General features: G+C 39.4%; 1 protein-coding gene across 1 annotated transcript; it reads left to right on the top strand.

The window, feature by feature from the left end:
* Positions 1 to 1,735: 1,735 nt before the first annotated feature.
* DYNLT2B (dynein light chain Tctex-type 2B) lies at positions 1,736 to 22,646 on the top strand. Its single transcript, XM_030859547.2, has 5 exons — positions 1,736 to 1,970; positions 4,751 to 4,884; positions 10,790 to 10,859; positions 19,381 to 19,444; positions 22,500 to 22,646. Exons 1-5 carry the CDS (start codon positions 1,846 to 1,848, stop codon positions 22,545 to 22,547), a joined length of 441 nt encoding a protein of 146 aa, XP_030715407.1. The 5' UTR covers positions 1,736 to 1,845; the 3' UTR covers positions 22,548 to 22,646.
* The last annotated feature ends 750 nt before the right edge of the window (positions 22,647 to 23,396 follow it).

Here is a 23,396-nt window from a genome sequence, read left to right as displayed (position 1 = left end):
AGAGCTCATGGTCATGTTAGGGAAACTCATCTACTAATAATTTGAATGTCATATGGTAGGGACCATGTTAGAGGTCAAGCCAGGATGTAATGAGAGCTTGAAGGAACCAGGAACCTCTAAGGAGAGGATCTGTGAGAGATGAAGGAAGGCATCAGTCATGTCTGAACTGATTCTTGAAATGGTTAGCCCAGCAAAGAGGGAAGGAAGCATTTTTCCATCAGAGGAAATAGAAGCTCAAAAGGGGAGACACAGGATGCTGTGGGTGGAGAACTGTGATGCCACAGCTCCTTCATTGTGAAATGTGGAAAGCAGAGCACCTCCCTCTCTCCTGTTTTGGGATCTTTGTTCAGGATGCATATTGGGGGAATTTCTTCTTAGTTTTTGAAGCTGGCAGGATAATACAGCTTTCTAAAATAGGACCAGGACTGGTGCTCATAAGCAGGAAATGCATCCTAAGTTTGCTCCTTCCTGACTTTTGCCCTGGAGCAGGAGTGTGGTGAGGCTGGGGGAATTGCAGGTTGGCAATTATGGATTAGATCAGTACACCACAAACTTTTTCTGTAAAGGCCCAGATTATATATTTTTTCACTTAGTTATCTTTTTTTTTTTATAGTTTTGCCTGGCCAAATAATATTTCAGACTTTGAGAGCCATATGGTCTCTTTTTGCAACTGCTCAATTCTGCCAATATTGCGGAATGCTAATCTACTGATGCTGGGTTGTGGTGAAGGAAAGTACAGCGTTTATTGCAGGGTGACAAACAAGGAGGATGGGGAGCTAGTGTTCAAAAGACTCATATTCCCCAATGGCTTTCAGTGCAACATTAAGGGTGAGGGTCCCAGGGTGTGGGATCAGCTCCTGGACATTCTTCTGATTGGTTAGTGGTGAGGTAACTGGGTGAAGTTTCAGGAATCTCAATCATCGAATCTCTGGCTCCAGCCAGTCTATGGTCTAGCATTTGCAGTCAGCAGTTTCCGTCTGGTGGGGGTCCTGGTTTCTGTGAAAACAATTTAAGAATGTGCATCAGCAGTGGATGAGGGCAATGTTTTCTTAGCTGGAGTCAAAGGTTATCAATCACCTTAGGTACTTTTCCCCCCAATTTTATTTGTGGTAAAATACACGTAACAAAAATTTTCATCTTAACCACTTTTAAGTGTACAGTTCAAGGGTATAAATACAATCATAATGTTGTACAACCATCAAAAAAAAAAAGAATGTGCATCAGAAGGTTACCTATATCCCTCAAGGAGAAGATAGGAATCCTGTAACTCTTTTTATGGCTGACCTATTGTTTATTATTACTTTTCTTGCTTGACTAATTTTCCATTTTTCGAAACATTAACTGCTAGAGTCTTTTCTTTAGAACTCGGAAAGGCCTAGGAGACTAAAGCTTTTTTCACAAGCAAGAAGCCAAGTTCACAGGATCTGTCACTGGACCGCCCCCCACCCCTCACCCCAGAGTCCCCCTCAGTTTCACCGGCTGCTTACTAGCTGTGTATCCTTGGGCCTCTATGGGCCTCAGGTTCTGTGTCACTTTCTAAGATTGCAGCGCGGTTAATAAGAGCTGACGCGTGTTTAAGTGCTTTGTAAACGGAACAGAAACAAACCAGTCTTTGCCGAAGTTATGGTCACTGCAGCTCCGCCGGTTCTGGTCTAGCATCCGGCGCGCAGGCGCGGGTAGGGCAGTGCGAGCACGACAAGAAGGGCGGGTCGCACAGCGCAGAGCGCGCAGCCGCCGCACATAGGGTCAAAGGTGGCGCTGTCGCCCTGGCGACCATTTCCCAGCTCCGTGGCGCCGAGAGCTAAGCCTTCCTCGGGAGAAATACGGGGCCAAGGAGCTTAGGCCATGTCGGTCGCCGCACCCTTCTCAAAGCGCACGTCCTTCTCTGCGGTCGAAGGGTTACCTGAGACTGAGAAGAACGCTGGAGAGTCCGAGAATACCTATATTCTGCGGCCCATTTTCCAGCAAAGGCGGGTAGCAGACGCATTGCGGCGTGGCCGACCTGCGTGATTGATGCTTCCTGCAGGCAGAGCTTGCCTGATAGCCGGGGCGTCCCGAAGGAACCCGCGGGTGACGGGCGGGGTGGGGCGGGGTGGGGCGGGGCGGGGCGGGAGAGAGGGGCGGGGCTAGAGACAGAGGGGCGGGCCGGAGAGGAGGCCGGGTTTTGCGGGGGAACAAGCGATGGAGGAAGGGACAGGACCGGGGAAGGAGGGACTGGGCGGGAGAGGGTGGGGCGCTGTTCTCCTTGGGCTCCCAGCTGCAGGGGGCAGCAGAGGACCAGACCTGCGGTTGCAGGGTTAACGCGCCGGGAGGTAGTCCCTTAGACAAGCACAGTATGGATGGTTGACTCTAGGAGATCCAGAATGTGGGCACAGAGGAATTGAGATAGTTGCATGGCAGAAAACAAGCGGCTTGCATCGAATGCCATTCAGCCCTGTTTCGAGGGTTACTGTGTGCATACGTGTGCCAGAAAGCGCTTACTCTTCTTCAGGGCGCGAGACCTGTATGTGTACAGTCTTACCCAAGTAGTATCTGGAGGCTTTTGGCCTGCCACCCTAATACCTTCCCAGAATTAAGGCACAACGTCTCCTGCAGAGGACAGTCAGTTAGGGCTGTAGGATCCATCACTAACTTCATTTTCACAAGATTAAAAAAAATAATTAAAAGAATGACTTTCCTAAGCCTTTCCTCTGTTTTTTTTTTTTTTTTTTCCTTCCTCTGTTTTTTGAAACTAGATTCCTGAATCAAATGCTTGGCAAATACTAGAACCCAGGAACTTTAGTTATAATGTGATAAAAAATTTCATGTAGCAGTTTTATGGTGGGTAGAAGGGACATTAAAAAATATGTTCAGTTATCTTGGTAAAAGATTCTAAATACATAGAATGCCATTCACCTGTATTTCTGTTGTAAAACAGAACAAGATTAACAACAAATATATGTTATGTAGGAATAGCTCTATGAGATTATTTGTGACTCGTTTGAAGAAAACTTTTAGCATTTTACTGAGAGTGGAAAAGGCTTAAGGGAAGAGCCAGATATAGTATGTTTGTTAATAGGAAGACCACATTTTGAACAGATCAAATCCTAGAAATTTGTCCATGATTCTAAAGTTCACCTGTGAGAATAAGCAAGCAAGAGACTAAAGAGAATACAGTTAAAAAGAAATAAGGGGCCGCTAGTACTACCAAACCACATTATAAACTCAAAACTTAAAACATTCTGGTAACTTGGCACATGATAGACAAATCAACTGATAGAATATACAGCCCAGGGGCTTCCCTGGTGATCCAGCGGTTAAGACTCTGCGCTCCAAATTCAGGGCGCCCGGGTTCCATCCCTGGTCAGGGAACTAGATCCCGCATGCCACAACTAAAGATCCCGTATGCAGCAACAAAGATCCCATGTGCCACAACTAAGACCCCGCACAGCCAAATTAAATAAATAAATATTAAATATATATATATATATATATAGCCCAGATAAAGGAACCTAGTGTTGTAATATGTAATAAATACAACTAAAATGCTAATAGTATTGTTAGGGTGGTGAAATGGGAGAATTTTTTCTCTGTCTTCATTTATTCAGTAATTAATTTCTTCAAAAAATATTGTCTACTATGTGCTGGATAGTGTTCTAGGAATGGGGATATAACAGTGAACAAAACAGATAAAAATCTCTGCTCTTTGGAGCTTGTGTTCTAGCTGGGTAGAAGGACAACAAACAAGATAAATGCCTAAGTGAACCATATAGTGTATCAGATAGTAATAAGTACCGGGAAGGGAGATATAAAGTGGTAGGAGGGTGGTTTGAAGTTTTAGAGAGGGTGGCTAGGGAAAGTGACTTTTGAATAAAGACTTGAAAGAAAGGAAGGAGCTATGCATATAAGGAGAGGAATTGAATTTCAGGCAGAGGTTAACAGCAACTGCAGAAGCACTGAGGTTTCCATGCCTGGTGTGGTCAAACAACATAGGGAAGGCCAGTGTGGCCTGAGTGGAGAGAACTAGGGGCAAAGTAGTAGAAAACAAAGTCAACGAGTTTGGTAGGGCAGATCATATGGGACCTTGCAATAACAGAATGTTGCTTTTACTCTGAGTGAGGTGGGAAATATTTGGGGTATTTTGAACGGAGGAGTGTCATGATCTGACATGTATTTAATAGCACCAGTCTAGTTGCTATGTTGAGAACAGGATTTTGTGACAAAGGCAGAGACAGAGAGACTTGTTAGGAGGCCATTGTAATCCAGGAAAGAAGTAGTGGTAGCTTGGAGCAAGGTGGTGGTAGTGGGGTGGTGAGTGTGATTGAATTTTAGATTATTTTGAAGGTAGAACTGATAAGATTTGCTCATGAATGGGATGAGGGCTGTGAGAGAGAAAGGCAACAAAACTGACACCAGGGTTTTTGGCTTGAGCAGTTGGAAGAATGGAGTTACCATTGACTGAGATGAGGACCTTGTTTTGGGGAGAGGAGATGATCAGAAGCTCAGTGTTGGATGTATTAAATTTAAGTTGCCTACTAGACATCTGGATGGAATATGGGTGGGAATATGTGGTCTGAAGTTCAAGGGAGAGGCTGGAGATACAGGTTTGCACTATGACTTGTTTTCTTAATTTTTTTATTACTTTTATAATAAAAATATGAAAAAGAAGGAATAAATGGTTGTCATGACAAAAAACTGGGGGAAGTTAAGCTGTGAAGGTAAATTAGGGTTTTGGAATTACCAACTGGATGTTTCAAACTGTTTCTTTTAGGTTCAGACCCTCTGTGGTTAGAGACCGTATCCATGCTGTGCTCAAGGAGGAACTGGCAAATGCTGAATACTCTCCAGAAGAAATGCCTCAGCTCACAAAACGTTTATCAGAAAATATTAAAGATAAATTAAAAGGTAATGGTGGTAATTGGAAATGACTCGTTCCCTTCAAACATCCAATTTTACTCATTTGCCTCCTTCTTTATTTTATTTATTTATTTATTTTTTTTTGCGGTACGAGGGCCTCTCACTGCTGTGGCCTCTCCCGTTGCGGAGCACAGGCTCCGGACGCGCAGGCTCAGTGGCCATGGCTCATGTGCATGTGGGATCTTCCCGGACCGGGGCACGAACCCGTGTCCCCTGCATCGGCAGGCGGACTCTCAACCACTGTGCCACCAGAGAAGCCCCCTCCTTCTTTATTTTTAAATAAGGAACATAACTGTGGATTCTATTAAACACACATTTTTCTTCACTGTCTAGTCATCTCAATTATTTGGTAACTTTTACTCATGTAGGTTTTTGTAGATGGTGGGAAAGAGCAAAGGTGTGAAATACCTAGTTGTACCGAACTACTATCCAAGAATTCCCAGTATGCAGAAAGACCAGAAAATACAGGGGCTCCTTTCCCCCATAATTTTTGGTTGTTTTTTCTACCAAGATAACAAGTCCTCAGCCTCCCATCGGTACCCTCACAGTCTGACCTCAGGGCATCTCTCCTGCCAAATCCTTAACTACTTGCCCTACTCAGCACTCCACTCCTGCTTCACTCTACATCTGCAGAGCAGATCTTGTGCTTTTCCTCCCTGTTCTTTGTCTTTCTACCTCTCTCAGTCTCTTTTGTTAATAGTGTTATACAATCTGAAAAGTCCTTTCTATCTACCCTTTAAAAATTTAATTTAATTTAATTTTTTTGGCTGCACCACGCGGCTTGCGGGATCTCAGTTCCCCAACCAGGAATTGAACCTGGGCCACGTCAGTGAAAGCCCGGAATCCTAACCACTAGGCTACCAGGGAACTCCCTATTTACTCTTTTCTAAAGATTTTTTTTGGAGGGAAGAAATGTCTTTGTAATCATAATACATTTTCATTGTAATAAACCTGGACAATACACATAAAGTGTTTTTCTGTTTTTTTTTGTTTTTTTTTTTGTTTTTTTTGCGGTACGCGGGCCTCTCCCTGTTGTGGCCTCTCCCGTTGTGGAGCACAGGCTCCGGATGCGCAGGCTCAGTGGCCGTGGCTCACGGGCCTAGCTGCTCCGCGGCATGTGGGATCTTCCCGCACCTGGGCACGAACCCGTGTCCCTGTGTCCCCTGCATCGGCAGGCAGACTCTCAACCACTGCACCACCAGGGAAGCCCATAAAGTGTTTTTTTTAATGATATAAAAGTCTGTTGTCCATGGTAGTTACTATTTAATACTTTGATGTATTTTTATTAATATGTTTTAATTTTTAGAAATAAAAAATATAGAAAAATACTAAGAATAAAATAACAATTCTCTTTCCATCATCCAAATTAACTTTAGTATATTAGCATTTTTGTTTTCAGATTTTTAGTGAAATTCACTATTAAATTATTGTAAAAAAATACATGCTTGTTATAAAAAAATAAAGTGTAGAAAAATAATTAAAATTAGAAAAATCACTCCTAATGCCCCCACCCAAGAAGAATCATTAATATTACGTGACCATCATACCAGTCCTCTTTTCTATGTATATATACAGATAAATACTTTAAAAACAATGGTATACTATAGACTGTTTCCCATAGTGTTACAGCATTCATTCTATATTTAAATGGAATGATTGCCCACTATTTAGTCCTTTCACCATGCTATTTCCATTGCTGAGTTCTTTTTTCTGGTTCAATTCTTACCTGATGAGATTTTATTGTAAATTTTTTCAGGGAGGGCTCAGAAATGCTGTATTCCCTGGATTCTTTCATGTTTGAGAATGCCTTTAAACGAGAATATATTTTGGATGAATATAATATTTTGAGTTAATTTTTTTTGAGAATTTTGTGGATGTTGCTTCACTGTCTTCTTGCATTGAATGTTACTGTGGAGAAATCTGAGGCCAGTCTGACGTTCTCTGCAGAAAGAATCCTGTCCCTAACCTTGATGCTCAGTAGTTTTTCTAGGGTATGGCTTGGTATTGAGCATTTTATGTCTGTTAATCTGCAGATTTTATTTTTTCCATATCAAGGAAATTTTCTTCTATCTCTGAGTACATTTCCGGTTCCATTTGTTAGATTATCTACCTTAGGACACCAAATATTGATGCGTTGAATCATCTCAGTCTTCCACATCTATTATCTTTGCTGTAATCTCTTCCTTTTTCTTTGACATATACTTATGATCACCTTGTCAGTATTTGTTTTCATTTGTGTCTGTCTTGTCTCTTGCCATTTTTAAAAAAAAATATTTATTTATTTTTTGGCTGCATTGGGTCTTCGTTGCTGTGCGTGGGTTTTTCTCTAGTTGCAGTGAGAGGGGGCTACTCTTCGTTGTGGTGCGTGGGCCTCTCATTGTGGTGGCTTCTCTTGTTGCGGAGCACGGGCTCTAGGCGTGCAGGCTTCAGTAGTTGTGGCTCGCGAGGTCTAGAGCACAGGCTCAGTAATTGTGGCGCACGGGCTTAGTTGCTCCGTGGCATGTGGGAACTTCCGGGACTAGGTCTCGAACCCATGTCCCCTGCTTTGGCAGGCAGATTCTTAACCACTGCGCCACCAGGGAAGCCCCTCTCTTGCCATTTTTAATTGATTAGCTCTGCACTAATATCATATGAGTATTCAGTTTGTTTCCTAGGCCTATAATCTCCCCTTTCATCTTTCTGTTGTTTTGTAATCTGATTGAGTTCTTATTTTACTGAATTTGTGGGCTTATGTTTTTCTATATTATGAATCAGTTGTGAGGAATTTCTCTTTGTTCCTTGATTTATATTATCTCCTAGGTTGAGTTTTTTGGTCTTTTAAGCAGTATGTTTCTTTTCTTGTTATTCTTTGGTTTGTTTTTGCTGTTGTACCTTTACATATTGCCATTCAGCTTCTTTTAATTTTGTTCTGATGTGGTGTGGGTGAATTTTTTTTTTTTTACTCTCCTCCCAGTGTATCTAAGACTATTTTATTTTATTAATTTTTTTTATTGAAGTGTAATTGATTTACAATGTTGTGGCAATCTCTGCAGTACAGCAAAGTGACTCAGTTATACACATAGAGGCATACTTTTTTTAATATTATTTTCCATTATGGTTTATCACAGGATATTGAATATAGTTCCCTGTGCTATACAGTAGGACCTTGTTGTTTACCCATTCTATATATAATAGTTTGCATCTACCAGCCCCAAATTCCCAGTCCATCCCTCTCCCTCCCTCCCTCCCCCTTGGCAACCACAAGTCTGTCCTCTATGTCTATGAGTCTCTTTCTGTTTTGTAGATAGGTTCATTTGTGCCATATTTTAGATTCCACATATAAGTGATATTATATGGTATTTCCCTTTCTCTTTCTGACTTACTTCACTTAGTATGATAAATTCTATTTGCATCCATATTGCTGTAAATGGCATTATTTCATTCTTTTTTATGGCTGAGTAGTATTCCATTGTATATATGTACCACATCTTCTTTATACATTCATCTGTTGATGGACATTTAGGTTGTTTCCATGTTTTGGCTATTGTGAACAGTGCTGCTATGAACATGGGGTGCATGTATCCTTTTGAATTATAGTTTTGTCCAGATATATTCCCAGGAGTGGGGTTGCTGGATCATATGGTAATTCTATTTTTAGTTTTCTGAGGACCCTCCATACTGTTTTCCATAGTGGCTGCACCAACTTACATTCCCACCAACAGAGCAGGAGGGTTCTCCTTTCTCCACACCCTCTCCAGCATTTGTTATTTGTAGACTTTTTAATGATGGCCATTCTGACGGGTGTGAGGTGGTACCCCATTGTAGCTTTGACTTACATTTCTCTAATAATTAGTGACGTTGAACATCTTTTCATGTGCCTACTGGCCATCTGTATGTCTGTCTGTATTAAGGTGTTCTGCCCATTTTTCAATTGGGTTATTTGGTTTTTTGTTGTTGAGCTGTATGAGCTGTTTGTATATTTTGGAGATTAAGCCCTAGTCTGTCACATCATTTGCAAATATTTTCTCCCATTCCGTATGTTTCTTTTTGTTTTTTTTATGGTTTCCTTTGCTATGCAAAAGCATGTAAGTTTGATTAGCTCCCATTTGTTTATTTTTGTTTTTATTTCTGTTGCCTTGGGAGACTGACCTAAGAAAGCATTGGTATGATTTTTGTCGGAGAATGTTTTGCCTATGCTGTCTTCTAGGAGTTTTATGGTGTCTAAGACTATTTTATTTTTCCCTCAGAACTGTGTTTTAAGTGATGAGCATTTAGTATTCTAGCCACATTTCTAAAGCATGGGTATGAGAAAAGGAGGAAGAGGAATGGGTAGAGAAAGGAGGAAGCTCAGCTGAGCTGTGCGCATTGTTTTTTAAAAATAACTTGGGCTCTGTCTCCTTCTGAGATTTTAAGTATACTGCATTAGGGTTCATGTCCCACAATGGAAGGGTTCCTATAAGTGTTCAGATTGTTTGCCTAATTTACTGTATAATCCTGGAGCTTTTACTTTCATCAAAAAGAGTTGGCTCTGGGACCTCCCTGGTGGTACAGTGGTTAGGAATCTGCCTGCCAATGCAGGGGACACGGGTTCGAGCCCTGGTCTGGGAAGTTCCCACATGCCACAGAGCAACTAAGCCTGTGCGCCACAACTACTGATCCTGCGCTCTAGAGCCCGCGAGCCACAACTACTGAGCCCGTGTGCCACAACTACCGAAGCCCATGCGCGTAGAGCCCGTGCTCTGCAACAAGAGAAGCCACCGCAATGAGAAACCCGCACACCACAACAAAGAGTAGCCCCCACTCACCACAACTAGAGAAATGCCATGCACAGCAATGAAGACCCAACACAGCCAAAAATAAATAAATAAAATAAATATATTTATATATATAAAAAAACGAAATAAGACTAAATTAAGAGAAAGATTATTTTTTTAAAAAAAGGGGTTGGCTCTGTCTCAACTTTGCCTGTTTCACTTTTTTCTTCTTCACTGTTTCCCCTATTCCTTGGTCAGAAAGGAGGGAAGATAAAGATGCCCATTCAGTTTTCTGTCCCCCAGGTTTGTTGTTGGGGAGAATTTTCACGATTTTGCTGTTTCAGCAGTATAGTTTTGGGGGAAGCAGCTGAGTTGTCCTAGGCCATACCAGTGTTCTCCAGAATCTTATGGTTTATTTTCTATCTTACTGAACAGCTTGCAGTTTTCTAAAGATCCCATGCTCTATGTCTTTGCATATGCTATCCCCCTCCATAGAATGGAGAAACATTGCCCATCTGGTAAATTCTCACTCGTCTTTCAGGACTCAGCTCACTTATCGTATCCTCCAAGAAGTCTTTTCTGGTCATCCCTTCCCTGTTGCCCAGTCAAAGGGAGGAGCCATCCAGCTCTGTGCTCCTAATGTACCTTATACATGCCTCTCTTTGAATTATTACTACATTGCATTTTCATTTTATTTTCCATGTTTGCCTTCCCAACTACTATGAGTTCTTTAAGGCAAGAAGAGCATCTTATTTATCTCTGTATCTTGAGGGCCTAGCTCATTTCCTGACTTAGAGTAGGGGAGAAAGGGAGGAAGCTAAGACCTACTGAGAGTCTACTATGGAAGAGAAATGGGTAGAGACAGGAGGCAGCTTGTCTCTACCCACTTCCTCACAACACGCCCAGGAGGAAGGTAGTGATATTCCCATTTAACAGTTGAGGGAGATTTAAACTAAAACGTTAAATAACTCGTCTAAAGTTACACACTTACTAAGCTTATGGTTAGAATTTGTCCTTAAGTCTGACTCCTAAGCTTATAATCATACTCAGTAAGTGCTTGTAGACTGAATGCTTATGTTCATTTCTAGGCAAATTTGCCTTCATTAAGTAATTTTACCATATATTTGCTTATAGGTAACTTTCTTATTTTTTCTTTCCAGAAATGGGATTTGACCGATATAAAATGGTGGTGCAAGTAGTGATTGGAGAACAAAGAGGGGAAGGTGTATTGTGAGTAGTTGGTTTTTCCTTCTTCTTTTTATTTTTATATATTTCTTATTGGATGTTCATCTTCTCGACAATCCAGTAAGACAGTGTCTTTGCAAGAGTGAGAGGAATGGACGGTATAATAAAATGCAGCTGTGAACTGAAGAGATCCTGGTACTGAGCAGCGAGGTTGACAGTCTGGGTGGACTCCATGGGGTAATTCACTTCTCATAGTATCTGTAGGCTAGTACGTCTTTCAGGGTTTATGTATATATGCTCCCAAAGAGAGTGTAGGATTATGTATATATGTTTCCTCCCATATTCCTTGTTGCCTGGTTTTTTGGTCCTACCATTCTCCTAAATTAATATTTTTAAAGTTGTCTGAGTGACAATTTTCATAGCTATTGTTATTGGCCTGGGCTTCTGTTTTTTAAAATTCACTCTGGTTTTTTTGGCCCTGATGTCACTTGTGTAACTTGTTTCTCTTCTGTTTTTCTAACTGATTATTCTCTCCTAAACTGGTTCCTCTTTCTCCCCTACATCCCCAGCTGTGAGCTTTCTTCAAGGCTCAGTTCTTATTCTTCTGCTCTTCTGTGTGCTTTTTCAATGAGCTCATTCATTCTCATTACCTCAAACCATCATTCCTGTATTGGCAAGTTCAAAATCTGTATTTCCTGTCTTTTCCTGTGCCCAAGTGTTAATCTCCTGTTTCCCTTTGTAAACAGTGCCTAGTCCAGTATTTTATAAGAAAGTATGAAAATATTTGCTGGATGAATTAAAAAAATACCTTGTAGATACTATCACTGAGAATTTTCACTATAGAATGTTAGCTTGGGAAGAGAATGCAGATTCTTTCTGGTGTCCAGTCCCCTTATTTTATGATGACACTTATGAGGTTCAGCATGATTTGCCCAAAATTCTAGATCTGGCTGGCGTCAGGCTCACTAATAGAGCCCAGGCTTCTGACTTCTCGCACAGTACTCTTCACCATGGTGCCCTCTACCATTCGGTCAAAAGGCTTCAGTAGAGTTCTTCACCACAGAGAAACTAAGAAATACTTTACTATTCTGTCATCTCAGAGTCAATATGTTCAAATAGAGTTGCATATTTCTTTCCCCTTCCTCTCCTCAAATAAGCCTCTCATTTTCATTTCTCTGTCTCCTGCCTTATTACCAAGATTCCATTGACTCAGGCTTCAAAGTGTGGAACTCTCTTTTATCTTATGTAGCCATTACTCTCTCTCATTGCACGCACTGTAACCTGGATGCCAGGGTTGCTTAGCAGCCCCTTATCAGCACTTCCAGACTCTGATCTCTCTCCTCTGCAATTTACACAGCAGACCAGTCTCCCAGAAGTACACCCTCACCTCCTTTTCATAAACTCTATAGAGTTTATTTCAAATCGTGTATAGTATAAACTCCTCAAACTTGTCCTGACTGACTTTGTTCAATGTGATCAGGTTAAACTCTAAAGCATGGCATATAAGGCCTTCCCCACTTCCTTTTAAAACTTTTATCATCTAAAATTTTAGGCATATGAAAAAGTACATGGACTAAGGAACTCCCATATGTCTATTACTTATCTTTAAGGTTATTAACACACACCCATGTTGTTTCAATTTATACCTCCATCTAATCTCCCTGACCCCACCAGTTTATCTTGAAGCAAGTTCTAGTCATCATATCATTTAATCTGTAAATACAACAGTATATATCTCTAAAATATAAGGGCCCTTTTCAACATAATAAAATATCACATGTAAATATTGAAAATCCTTAATATTATAAAACATTCAGTTAGCTTTTAATTATTCCCAGTTGTCTCATATATACATGTGCATGTATGTATATGTGTGTTTTTGTGCGTGTGTATGTGTATTTTTTTTTACAGTTTGTTCAGGTCAGGATACAGACAAAGTCCATGCATTGCATTTGGTTAATATGTCTCTTAAGTTTCTTTTAGTCTGTCATTTTACTTCTTCTCCCTCAGCCCCCTTTTTTTAACCTTGCCATTTATTTGTTGAGGAAATTAGGTTGTTTGTCTTGTAGAGTTTCCTACATTCTGGTATTTGAGGATTGTATCCCCATGGTACTGTTTAGTACGTCTTCTAGCTCCTGTATTTCTTGTAAATAAGTAGTTAGATCTAGCCTTTTTTTTTTTTTTTTTTTTTAATGTGGTACGCGGACCTCTCACTGTTGTGGCCTCTCCCGTTGCGGAGCACAGGCTCCAGACGCGCAGGCTCAGCGGCCATGGCTCACGGGCCTAGCCGCTCCGCGGCATGTGGAATCTTCCCAGACCGGGGCACGAACCCGTGTTCCCTGCATCGGCAGGCAGACTCTCAACCACTGCGCCACCAGGGAAGCCCAGATCTAGTCTTAATCAGTGATAGATTTGAGTTTTGGGCAAGAATAGTACATAGGTGTTTAGTATACATTCTATTGCATCTTATCAGGAGGCACAAAAATGTCTGGCTGTTCCTATATTTATTGTTAAGATTGATCATGGAGTTCAGATGTTGTTGGATAGATCCATCTATTATAAAGTTCCCTATCAGCTTTACCATTAATGATTTTAGCATCTGTCCTAGATCCATTATTCATCACAGGTTACAAGATAGTGATCTTCTATCATTGTTCTTTATTTATAAGCTGGAATTCTTCTATTAAGAATGACTTTTTTGCGCTTTCGTGGTGGCACAGTGGTTGAGAGTCCGCTTGACGATGCAGGGGACGCGGGTTCGTGCCCTGGTCCAGGAAGATCCCACATGCCGTGGAGTGGCTGGGCCCGTGAGCCATGGCCGCTGAGCCTGCGTGTCCGGAGCCTGTGCTCCGCAACGGGAGAGGCCACAGCAGTGAGAGGCCCGCGTACCGCAAAAAAAAAGAAAAAGAATGACTTTTTTTTTTTTCATTTGTTTCATTACAATGAGATACAGTTTGTATAGGAAAGGAGGGATAAATTTACCTATTTTCAGAGTAATGAATTGGTTCCCTAGCATCCTCCCAAGGTTACCAATGAGTTTTTTTTCTATCCATGAACCCATGGTTTTAAATATATGTGATGTGTTTAAATCAATTGCAGTTAGTATCTTCACTGAAGCTCAAATTGTCCCATCTTTGGCCATTGGTAGCTTCTTCTTCCCCTCCCCTCCCCTCCCTTCCCTTTCCTTCCTTCCCTTCCTTCATTCCTTGTTTTGTTTTGTTTTTGAAAAAACACAGATGCTTTATTTCTCTTCTCAAAACACACCAGATAGGAGTCCCAGCCTGGTGAGGTGCTTCCCTGCTGTCAAGGATATAGGCCCTCCTGCCTTGCTCTGCTGTGTCCTCATCTGCATGGTCGAAGATGGCTCAATACTACATTTATTTACATTCCTTAAGGGAAAGAGATAGAAGGAAAGCATATATGCCTTTCCATTTTCAGTACTTTAAAGAAGTGATTACATTGTCCTCTGATTTCAGTTGGTTCTGTTGAGAAATCAGCTCTAAGTCTTATTATTGTTCCTTTGGAGGTGATGTGTCTTTTTTCCTAGCCACTTTAAAATGTTTTTCTCATTGCCTTTTGACTATGATGATATATGGTTTTCTTTGTACTTATTCTACTTGGGGTTCTCAGGGCATTTTGAATTTGTGGGCTCTTGAATCTGTTTTGTACCAGATTGGGAAAAGTCTTAACCATTATCTTTGTTTCTTTTTTTTAAATAAATCTTTTAGAATAATTTAGATTTACAGAAAAGTTGCAGAGATAGTACAGAGAGTTCTTAACTACTTCACATCCATTTTCTTCTATTATTAACATCTTCTATTAGTATGGTACATTTGTCACAATTAATGAACCAATATTGATGCATTATTATTAACTAAAGTTCATACTTTATTTGGATTTCTTTAGTTTTCACCTAATGTCCCTTTTCTGTTCTAGGATCCTATCTAGGATACCACATTACATGTCTCTTTAGTCTTCTCTTGGCTATGACAGTTTCTCAGACATTCCTTGGTTTTGATGACCTTGACAGTTTTGAGAAGTACTGGTTAGGTATTTTGTAGAATATGCCTCAAATGGGATTTGTCTGCTCATGATTAGTTTGGGATTATAGATTTTCGGGAGGAAGATCACAGAGGTAAAATGCTGTTCTCATTATATCATTCATTTCAGGGTACATACTGTCAACATTACATATTACTGTTGATGTTAACCTTGATCCCTGCCTGAGTAGTATTTGTCAGGTTTTTCACTGTAAAGTTACTCTTTCTTCCCCTTTCCATACTGTACTTTTTACAAAGAAATCACTATGTGCAGCCCACACTTAAGGAGCAAGGAGTTATGCTCCACCTCCTTGAGGGCAGAGTGTCTACATAAATTACTTGGAATTTTTCAGCATAAGAGATTTGTCTGTTCTCTCTCATTTATTTATTTATTCAGTCATTTATTTATTTCAGTATGGACTATGGATTTTTATAATTTGGATTATAATCCAGTACTACTTTATTTATTTTGTTGCTCAAATTTTTCCAGCTTTGGCCATTGAGAGCTCTTTCAGCTGACTACTGGGTCCCTTTCACATACCCTACTATTGTGAGTTTTTTGAGCACAGCCTTATTTACTGGCACTATAAGATGCCCCACCTTATCCATTCCCTGCCCCAGCCCTAGAATCAGCCATTTCTCTAAGGAGCCTTGGTTCATTGTATGGCAGAGTGGCATTAGAAACTAAGATCTGGGTGCTATATATGTGGCTATTATCTTTTAAAATATTACCTGTGCTTCATTTGCTCTCTGCTATCCTTTATGGACTCCAATAACAAGTATTTAGATCTTTTTACTGTAATTTATGATGCTCTTTTCTGAATTTTTGTTTTTTCTCTCTGTGCTTCAGTTTGGATATTTTTCTATTGACCTGTCCTTCAGTTCACTAATCCTCTTTTCCATTGTGTCTAATCTGCTATTAAACCCACCAACTGAATTCCTAATTTGTTATTATATTTTTCAGGTCTAGAATTCCCATTTAATTCTTTTTTCATAAAAATTGTTTTTTGTATATTCTAATTGTATAATGAAATTCTTTATTTTTTATCTATGTTCTCCATCCTCCCTCTCTCCTCCTTTTTTGCATTTTGGTCATAACAGTGCTTACCCTAGTAACTGGATCACATGTGAGTCTGTTTCCTTTGATTATTTTTTTGTCTTGTTAATCTTTCATGTGGCTCTGTCTCTTGGCATGCCTAGTTTGAGTCCTGGACATTGTGTTAAAAAAAAAACCTGTAAAACTTCCAGATAATATTATTTTCCTCCAGAGAAGTTTAACCCTTTCCTTTGTAATTCAGGTAGAATATGGGCTACTTACCATAATCCAATCAGATACTGAGCTGAGTTGAGGTTGGGTTGCTGATTTGATAAGTCTCTATCTTTAGCTCACCCTTCTGTCTTGAACATAGCCCTTCAGATCTTTCAACGAAGAACCTGGAGTGTTCATTGGAACCCCAGCCTCAGCAGGTACTGACTTTTAGTCCTTTCCTCAGGATTAAACTATTCTTCATTTCAGAGGCTTATTTTTTAATGAATAGTTTCCTTAAAAAGCAAAAATATATTATTTTACAGTTCTGGAGATCATAAATTCAGAATGGGTTTTGTGGAGCTAAAATCAAGGTGTTGGCAGGACTGTATTCCTTCTGGAGGCTCTGGGGGAGAGTCCATTCCCTTGCCTGTTACATCTTCTAGAGGCTACCTGCATTCCTCAGCTCATAAACCCTTCCTCCATCTTCAAAGCCAACAGCATTGCATCTTCAGATATCTCTTGATTCTGACCTTCCTGCCTCCCTCTTTCTTTTATAAGGACCCTTGTGATTACATTGAGCCCACCTGGATAATCTCCCCATCTGAAGATCCTTAGTTACACATCTGTAAAACCATTTTTGCCATGTAATATATTCACAGGTTCTGGGGTTTAGGACATAGACATATTTGGTGGGGGGGCCATTATTTTGCCTACCACATATAGCTTTTTAGGTTCCTGCTTATGCAGTTTCAGAATTCAGCACATGTCTTGAGAGGAAACCTACTATGTGACCGGCTCAGTTCTACTCTCTCCTTTTAAACATGGATCTTGGTCCCTCAAGCCTCCAATTTTATCCCACCCAGCCCTGCAAGACTGCCAGCAGTTCTGCTGGTTTCTTTTTCCCTTAGTAATTGGTCCTGTACCTGGGCGAAGCCCAGGCTCTCAGCCTCTAGCTCTGTGCCCAGAGCTGGCAAATGCCCCAGGGAGAACTTTGCTGCAGAATATCAACTTACCTCATGTGGTTCACCTTTCTCTGGAATTTTGGCTCCCCTAGTCCTATTTGCTTCAGCAGCTCTCTGATTCATTTTATTCTTTTTTTCTAATTGACTTGGTGGGAGCATTGGCCTGCTACAAAGTGTTCCATCATATTTCTTCTAAGTCTTTTGACATAACTTTATCAATATAAATATATATACACATATGTGTTAAAAATATATATATATACATAAATGTGTGTATGTATATTTTTAAATATAACATTCTTTTCTAAAAAATATTTATTTGGTTCGCTGGGTCTCATTCGTGGCAGGTGGCCTCCTTAGTTGTGGCATGCGAACTCTTAGTTGCAGCATGCATGTGGGATCTAGTTCCCTGACCAGGGATCGAACCCAGGCCCCCTGCATTGGGAGTGCAGAGTCTTAACCACTGCACCACCAGGGGTTTTGGTGGTGCAGTGGTTAAAATTCTTTTTGATATAGCCCAGGGTTTTGATATGACCCAAGTGTCCCAGGTTTATCTTGTACATTTACAGCCGTGGCCCTAGAATTGGCCATTTCTCCAAGGAGCTCTGGTTCCTTTTATTGGGAAATTGTGTAAAGAGACCACAATTTGAAAGCAAAGACTGTATTTTATGCATCTTTGTATCATTTGCACCTAGCACTTTGCTCGTATATAATACTCAACAAATACTTACTAAACACATTTTTGTATTCATGCTTTCACTTGGTTCTGCTCAGCTTAAGCACTACTTCCTTCGTGAAATCTTCTTTGGCTTTTTCTCCTCTCTAAATTCTCTAAAATTCTTTAGCACTTCTACAGATTTAATTCAACTATTGTGCATCTTGGACTTGAAGGCTTGATCTAGATAGACATTATAATCCCTTTTAATCCTAATAGCCTATAAATCAGCACCAGCAATACATTATCTTATTCTTTTGGTGTGTATTAATTTTTTTTCACCTATTTAAGCTGAGAATTGTTTGAGGACAAAGCGGATTTTATTCTTTCTGGACAAACGGTACTTGCTAAATAAATACTTGTTGACTGATCAGTTAAGTAGATTAATTTTATTTCATACTGTTACAGTTTGGAAATAGGTGGAACTTTTTTGATTTAAAAATGTGTGAAATATTAGGCTGGGGGGAGCTCTTCTATGTAAAACTGAAAAAAAAGTCTTTTAAAATTAAACCAATATAGCATGGTGTATATATAACTTTCTCTACAGACTTGAGGCTGAACCACCTAGATTCAAAGCCAAGCTTTGTCACTTACTACATAAATGACCTTGGACAAGTTTACTTAATTTCTCTGACTCTCAGTTTCCATGATTATTAAATGGATATAATAATAATGCCTTTCTCATAGGATTGAGTTAATACATGTAAAGCTCTTAGACCAGTGGGGCACAAAGTAAGTGCTCAATAAATGTTAATGATGTATCATATACATACATTTAATTTAAAAAAATTTAAAATTACTTTTTAAACTTAACATTTTATTGTGAACATCTTTTCATGTTCTTAAAGTTTTTTTTTGTAAAAAATACCTTTAATGGCTGCATAGAATTTCATTGCTAAGAAATACCTTAATTTTGTTTACCAATCCAATACTTCTGGGTATTTAAGTTGTTTCCACTTTTAAATAGGCTTTTATTTTTACTGACATTTTTTCTTATCCAAGAACTGGGGAGAGGAGAATGGCTAATTTTACAACTTAGAGGTCGTATAGCATCCTCTAGAGATAATACTGGATTTAGAATTAGTTAGAAGATTGAATTCTAGTTCAGAGTTTGCCCCTTTGTTTTCTGTGACTCTCTAAAATTATCAGGTTGGGCTAAATAATTTGTTGGGTCCTTTCTAGACCTACCTTCTCATATTATTGTGCAGGAATTGAGCCCATTTTAGCCATAAGTCTTAGGTATTATTTCCTCTAAAAGTCATACATAGATATCTTATCTGAAATAATCTATAACAGAGCTTCCCACCCAGACTACCAGTGACTTAGGCCATCAGGCAGCCATCAGAGTCTGAGGCTGCTAGACCCCTGGGCTGGTCACCTCCAGCTGCAAGCAGCCTCATCTATGACTCTAGTCCCTTCTAGTTTACCCAGTATACTCTGCTGTACAAATATGATTTTCTGTATGTCATCTCATTCTGTGAAAAGGTTTGGAAGCACTGATGTATAAGAATGTATCAAGGAAAACTTTTGCTTGTGGCAGATATATATAGTTCAGATCCTTGTTATATTGTTGATAATACTCTATTCTTTGACTTTTTAGCATGGCTGCTCGCTGTTTCTGGGATGCTGACGCTGACAACTGTACTCATGATGTTTTCATGAATGTAAGCCTATTTGGAACCCTTTTTTTCCTTTCTCAAGGTCACGTGGGCATTCCAAATCAAATCACTTACTATTTGTTAAGATGTGAGGACACTTTATTTATTTATTTTTTTTGGCCGTGCTACACGGCATGTGGGATCTTAGTTCCCCAACCAGGGATTGAACCCATGCCTCCTGCAGTGGACTGCCAGGGAAGTCCCTGAGGACACTTTAGTTTTAGACATTTGTCTGAGACTTCTTCTGGATAAGATGATTTTACTGTTCGTTTGTGTTATTAAAGCAGAAACATAGAGTGCTGCTTATAGGCAAGGATACTTTATGATGTAACTCTTCACAAGTTTGGATGTGGAAATCGTATATTATTTATTTGGTGCTAATAGACATATAGCCGTTTGCTAAGCTGCAAAGAAATTTGGGTGGCAGGGATTCCATGAGCAAAGGTGATTTTTCTTTCAGTAATAAAATTAATTACTTTATCTTAAAGCTATTTCTCAAAACTAAACAAAAGAGGAATTTTTAAAAAGAGGTTTCATTTAAACATTGGTATGTTATTGACATGAATGTCATGTATTTTAATCATATGTTGTTATTTTATACTTGCTTCCAGAAATATTCCCACCTTCTATCCAAATGCTCCCAGGTTGTGAATTAGTAGAGTCAGAATTAAAGTACAGTAGAGTGGGAAAGAACTAGATTGGGTGAATTAGGAGAGAGGTTCCATTTCTAGCTCTGTAACTTTCTAATTAAATGACTTTAGGTAAGTCATTGAACTTTTCTGTGGTTGTATCAGTAACACTAGGAAGCTGTACTAGATTTTCCTAAAGACTGGCTTTGGCTGCCTAAGAATAATTTGAGGAACTTGTTTAAAATACAGATGCCAAGGCTCTGCTCAATAGATTCTGATCAAACAAGCCAGGGGTTGGATCAGTGACTCTGAATTTTTAAAAAAGTTCTCCACATGATTATACTTACTGCCAGGTATGGAAGCTGCTTGTGTAGATGATCTTAAGGTACCTTTTGGCTCTAAAATTCTATGGTCCTACCAAAGTTTTATTTTATGCTCAACTGCCCTAGGGATCAAAGGCTGAACAGTGGGAAGTACTATGTAAATCTTCATTTATCAGCTTTCTAGGGGAAGGGTAAATAAAGCTCAGGTAGTGGTTTTTCCTGCTTTTTGGAGTTAAAACTGCATATTTCTGAGTCCTTATATAATACAGTTCATTCATTCAACAAATAATTCTGAGCTCCTATTATGTGCCAGCTTCTGTAGTGGCCTATATATATATATTTTTTAAATAAATTTATTTATATTTTTATTTATTTATTGTATTTTTGGCTGCATTGGGTCTCCGTTGCTGTGCGCGGGCTTTCTCTAGTTGCGGTGAGAGGGGGCTACTCTTCGTTGCAGTGCGTGGGCCTCTCATTGCGGTGACTTCTCTTGTTGCAGAGCACGGCCTCTAGGCATGCGGGCTTCAGTAGTTGTGGCTGCTTTAAAGATTATCAGGATCAGGTTTTAGAATACAGGATTAGTTGGGGCGCTGTCTAAAAATAATTTTTGAAAACCTGGTCTAGGTTGCTGACTTAGTCTACTGTATCTTTAGTTCAGTTTGTTGAGTGTTTATTTAGGCTTAATTTTTTAGAACTTAAAGTACTTTATTTGGGAGAAGATCCCAGGAAGGACCAATAGAATATGAGGAAATGAGAGAGGGGAGAGAAAAGCATATACTATTGAGCTGATAATTGCTGTGGATAACCAGGGCTCAGTCCTGATGGAGAACTCTGGGTGGCATTGTAAGAACAGTGCCAGTCAAAGTGGGGTCCACAGACCAGTGCCAGTCAATGAACTGTTTGTTATAGGTCTTCAATAAGATAAGTACATAAATTATGTGTAAGGGTTTAGAAACGCTCATGGAATTTGACAAAGTAATTTTATATTCATTGAATCTAATAAGTTTTGGTTATATTTGTATGTTTCTTTTTTCATTTCATTTTCTTAGTTATTAATTTCTATTGTACTTTATGAAAGTATCAGTTCATAAGGGATTGGCAATTAAAACAAACAAAAAAATAGGTCCCTCACCACAGATAGCACTGTTTGAGAACACAGCTTACAGTAATCCCTTCTAAGAAGCCAGGGAACTGGGCTAACCACGGAATTTGCTTTTGGTTAATAATCGGGTACTTGAACTCATATTTTCTCCCATCATTGCCAGGCTGAAGGTGAGGCTGGTGAGTTAGGAGATGCTGAGGCAGGTGGAACTCCTGTAATAAGTACCTAAAAAGTGTTTTAACAAATTTAACTAGGATCTGGAGCACATTTTGAGATTCTGAGATAAAAGATGGACAAATGGGGGCTTCCCTGGTGGTGCAGTGGTTGAGAGTCCACCTGCCGATGCAGGGGACACAGGTTCATGCCCTGGTCTGGGAAGATCATACATGCCACAGAGCGGCTGGGCCCATGAGCCATGGCTGCTGAGCCTGCGCGTCCAGAGCCTGTGCTCCGCAATGGGAGAGACCACAACAGTGAGAGGCCCGTGTACCGCAAAAAAAAAAAAAAAAGATGGACAAATGAATTTTATCAATTAAGAACAAACAACCAGATATCATTTGTCCTTATCCAGAATTTATGACAAGGTGCTGTATTTTCGTTATTTGTGAAACTATAATATCCTTGGGTTGGGTAATGCATTTACTCCAAGAAACTCAAAGCATTTTAATTATATTATTTCTTTGATAAATCAGGAAAAACAGGAATACTTGTTTTATGAATAAACGTTACATAAAGTACATTAGTTTGCATTTTATTTCTTCATTCAAAAAATATAATTCTTTACTCATCCTACCCTTTTAGCAAGCAATTTTGTAGCTACCCCGAGGCAAGCAAATTTATAATTTTACTCTGGAAAACCTGTTTCTTAAAGAAGGGAAAGAGTCTTCATGATTGAAAATTGGCAAAGATCTGAGATGTTAATTTCACGTCCCTGCTGCCTTTAGTCCTTCATTAGTACTAACATTCTGGATTTGTGTGTTTGTTTTCTGTTTTGTTTGTTTTTTTAGGACAGTTTATTCTGTGTTGTAGCGGCATTTGGCTGTTTCTACTATTGAATCTTTGAAAGCTGGAAAAAGATATGACCATGAAGAAATATGAAGTTTTTTATATTGTTAAATATCTTGACAAAATAAAGTTGGCAGTTTGGCAACGGAGTCTGTTGAGTTTTAGGCCTTATAGTTTAATGTTTTGATTTCTTTATAACATGTTATTACATTTGGAAGGTAGAGAAAAAAGTAGGGAAAATTCATAATTCAATTGTTCAAACATAACCAGCGGTGTTTTTTTTTTTTTTTTGCAGGGTTAAAAAAATCATGTATACAATTTTGTAACCTGATTTTTCACTTCTCATAATGTCATATGCAATTTTTTTGCCATTTTATTTGATCGCAGTTTTCACTAGCATACTTTAATAGTTGTACTTATTCCATTAGGTTATACACCATTGGTTATTTTTGCCATGTTCTTATTGAGGGACTGATTATTTCTAATTTTTCACTATTATAAATAACACTGAGATCAGTTTATTTGTGCATAAAGTTTCTTATCCTACATTTTTTTGGAAATGAGGAATATCAAATAATATATTATTAATCAAACATAACTACAGTGAATTCCCATATAGGAAATATTAATATCACCTTACAGCAATTATAGGAAAAGAGCTTAAGGAAATTGGAAAACTCCAGTTTCTTAAAGACAGTTTTGTCAAAAAAGGTTGGAGTTTACTCTCCACATGTCAAGATGCTCCTTAGGTCAATATGCAGTGTCCTAAGATCCTCTCAGATGGTTTCAACCTAATCATTGCCAAGACGCCATCATGGACAGAGTTGTCTGTAGGCCATCAAGCTGGTGAGGTTCTGGGTAGGACAGGCTCTTGCAGGTACAGTGCATACACATACACA

Source organism: Globicephala melas, chromosome 4, assembly GCF_963455315.2.
Source record: "Globicephala melas chromosome 4, mGloMel1.2, whole genome shotgun sequence".
Classification (NCBI taxonomy): Eukaryota; Metazoa; Chordata; class Mammalia; order Artiodactyla; family Delphinidae; genus Globicephala; species Globicephala melas.
Note: the sequence above shows the minus strand (reverse complement) of the source record. Positions and strands in the feature narration are given on the sequence as shown.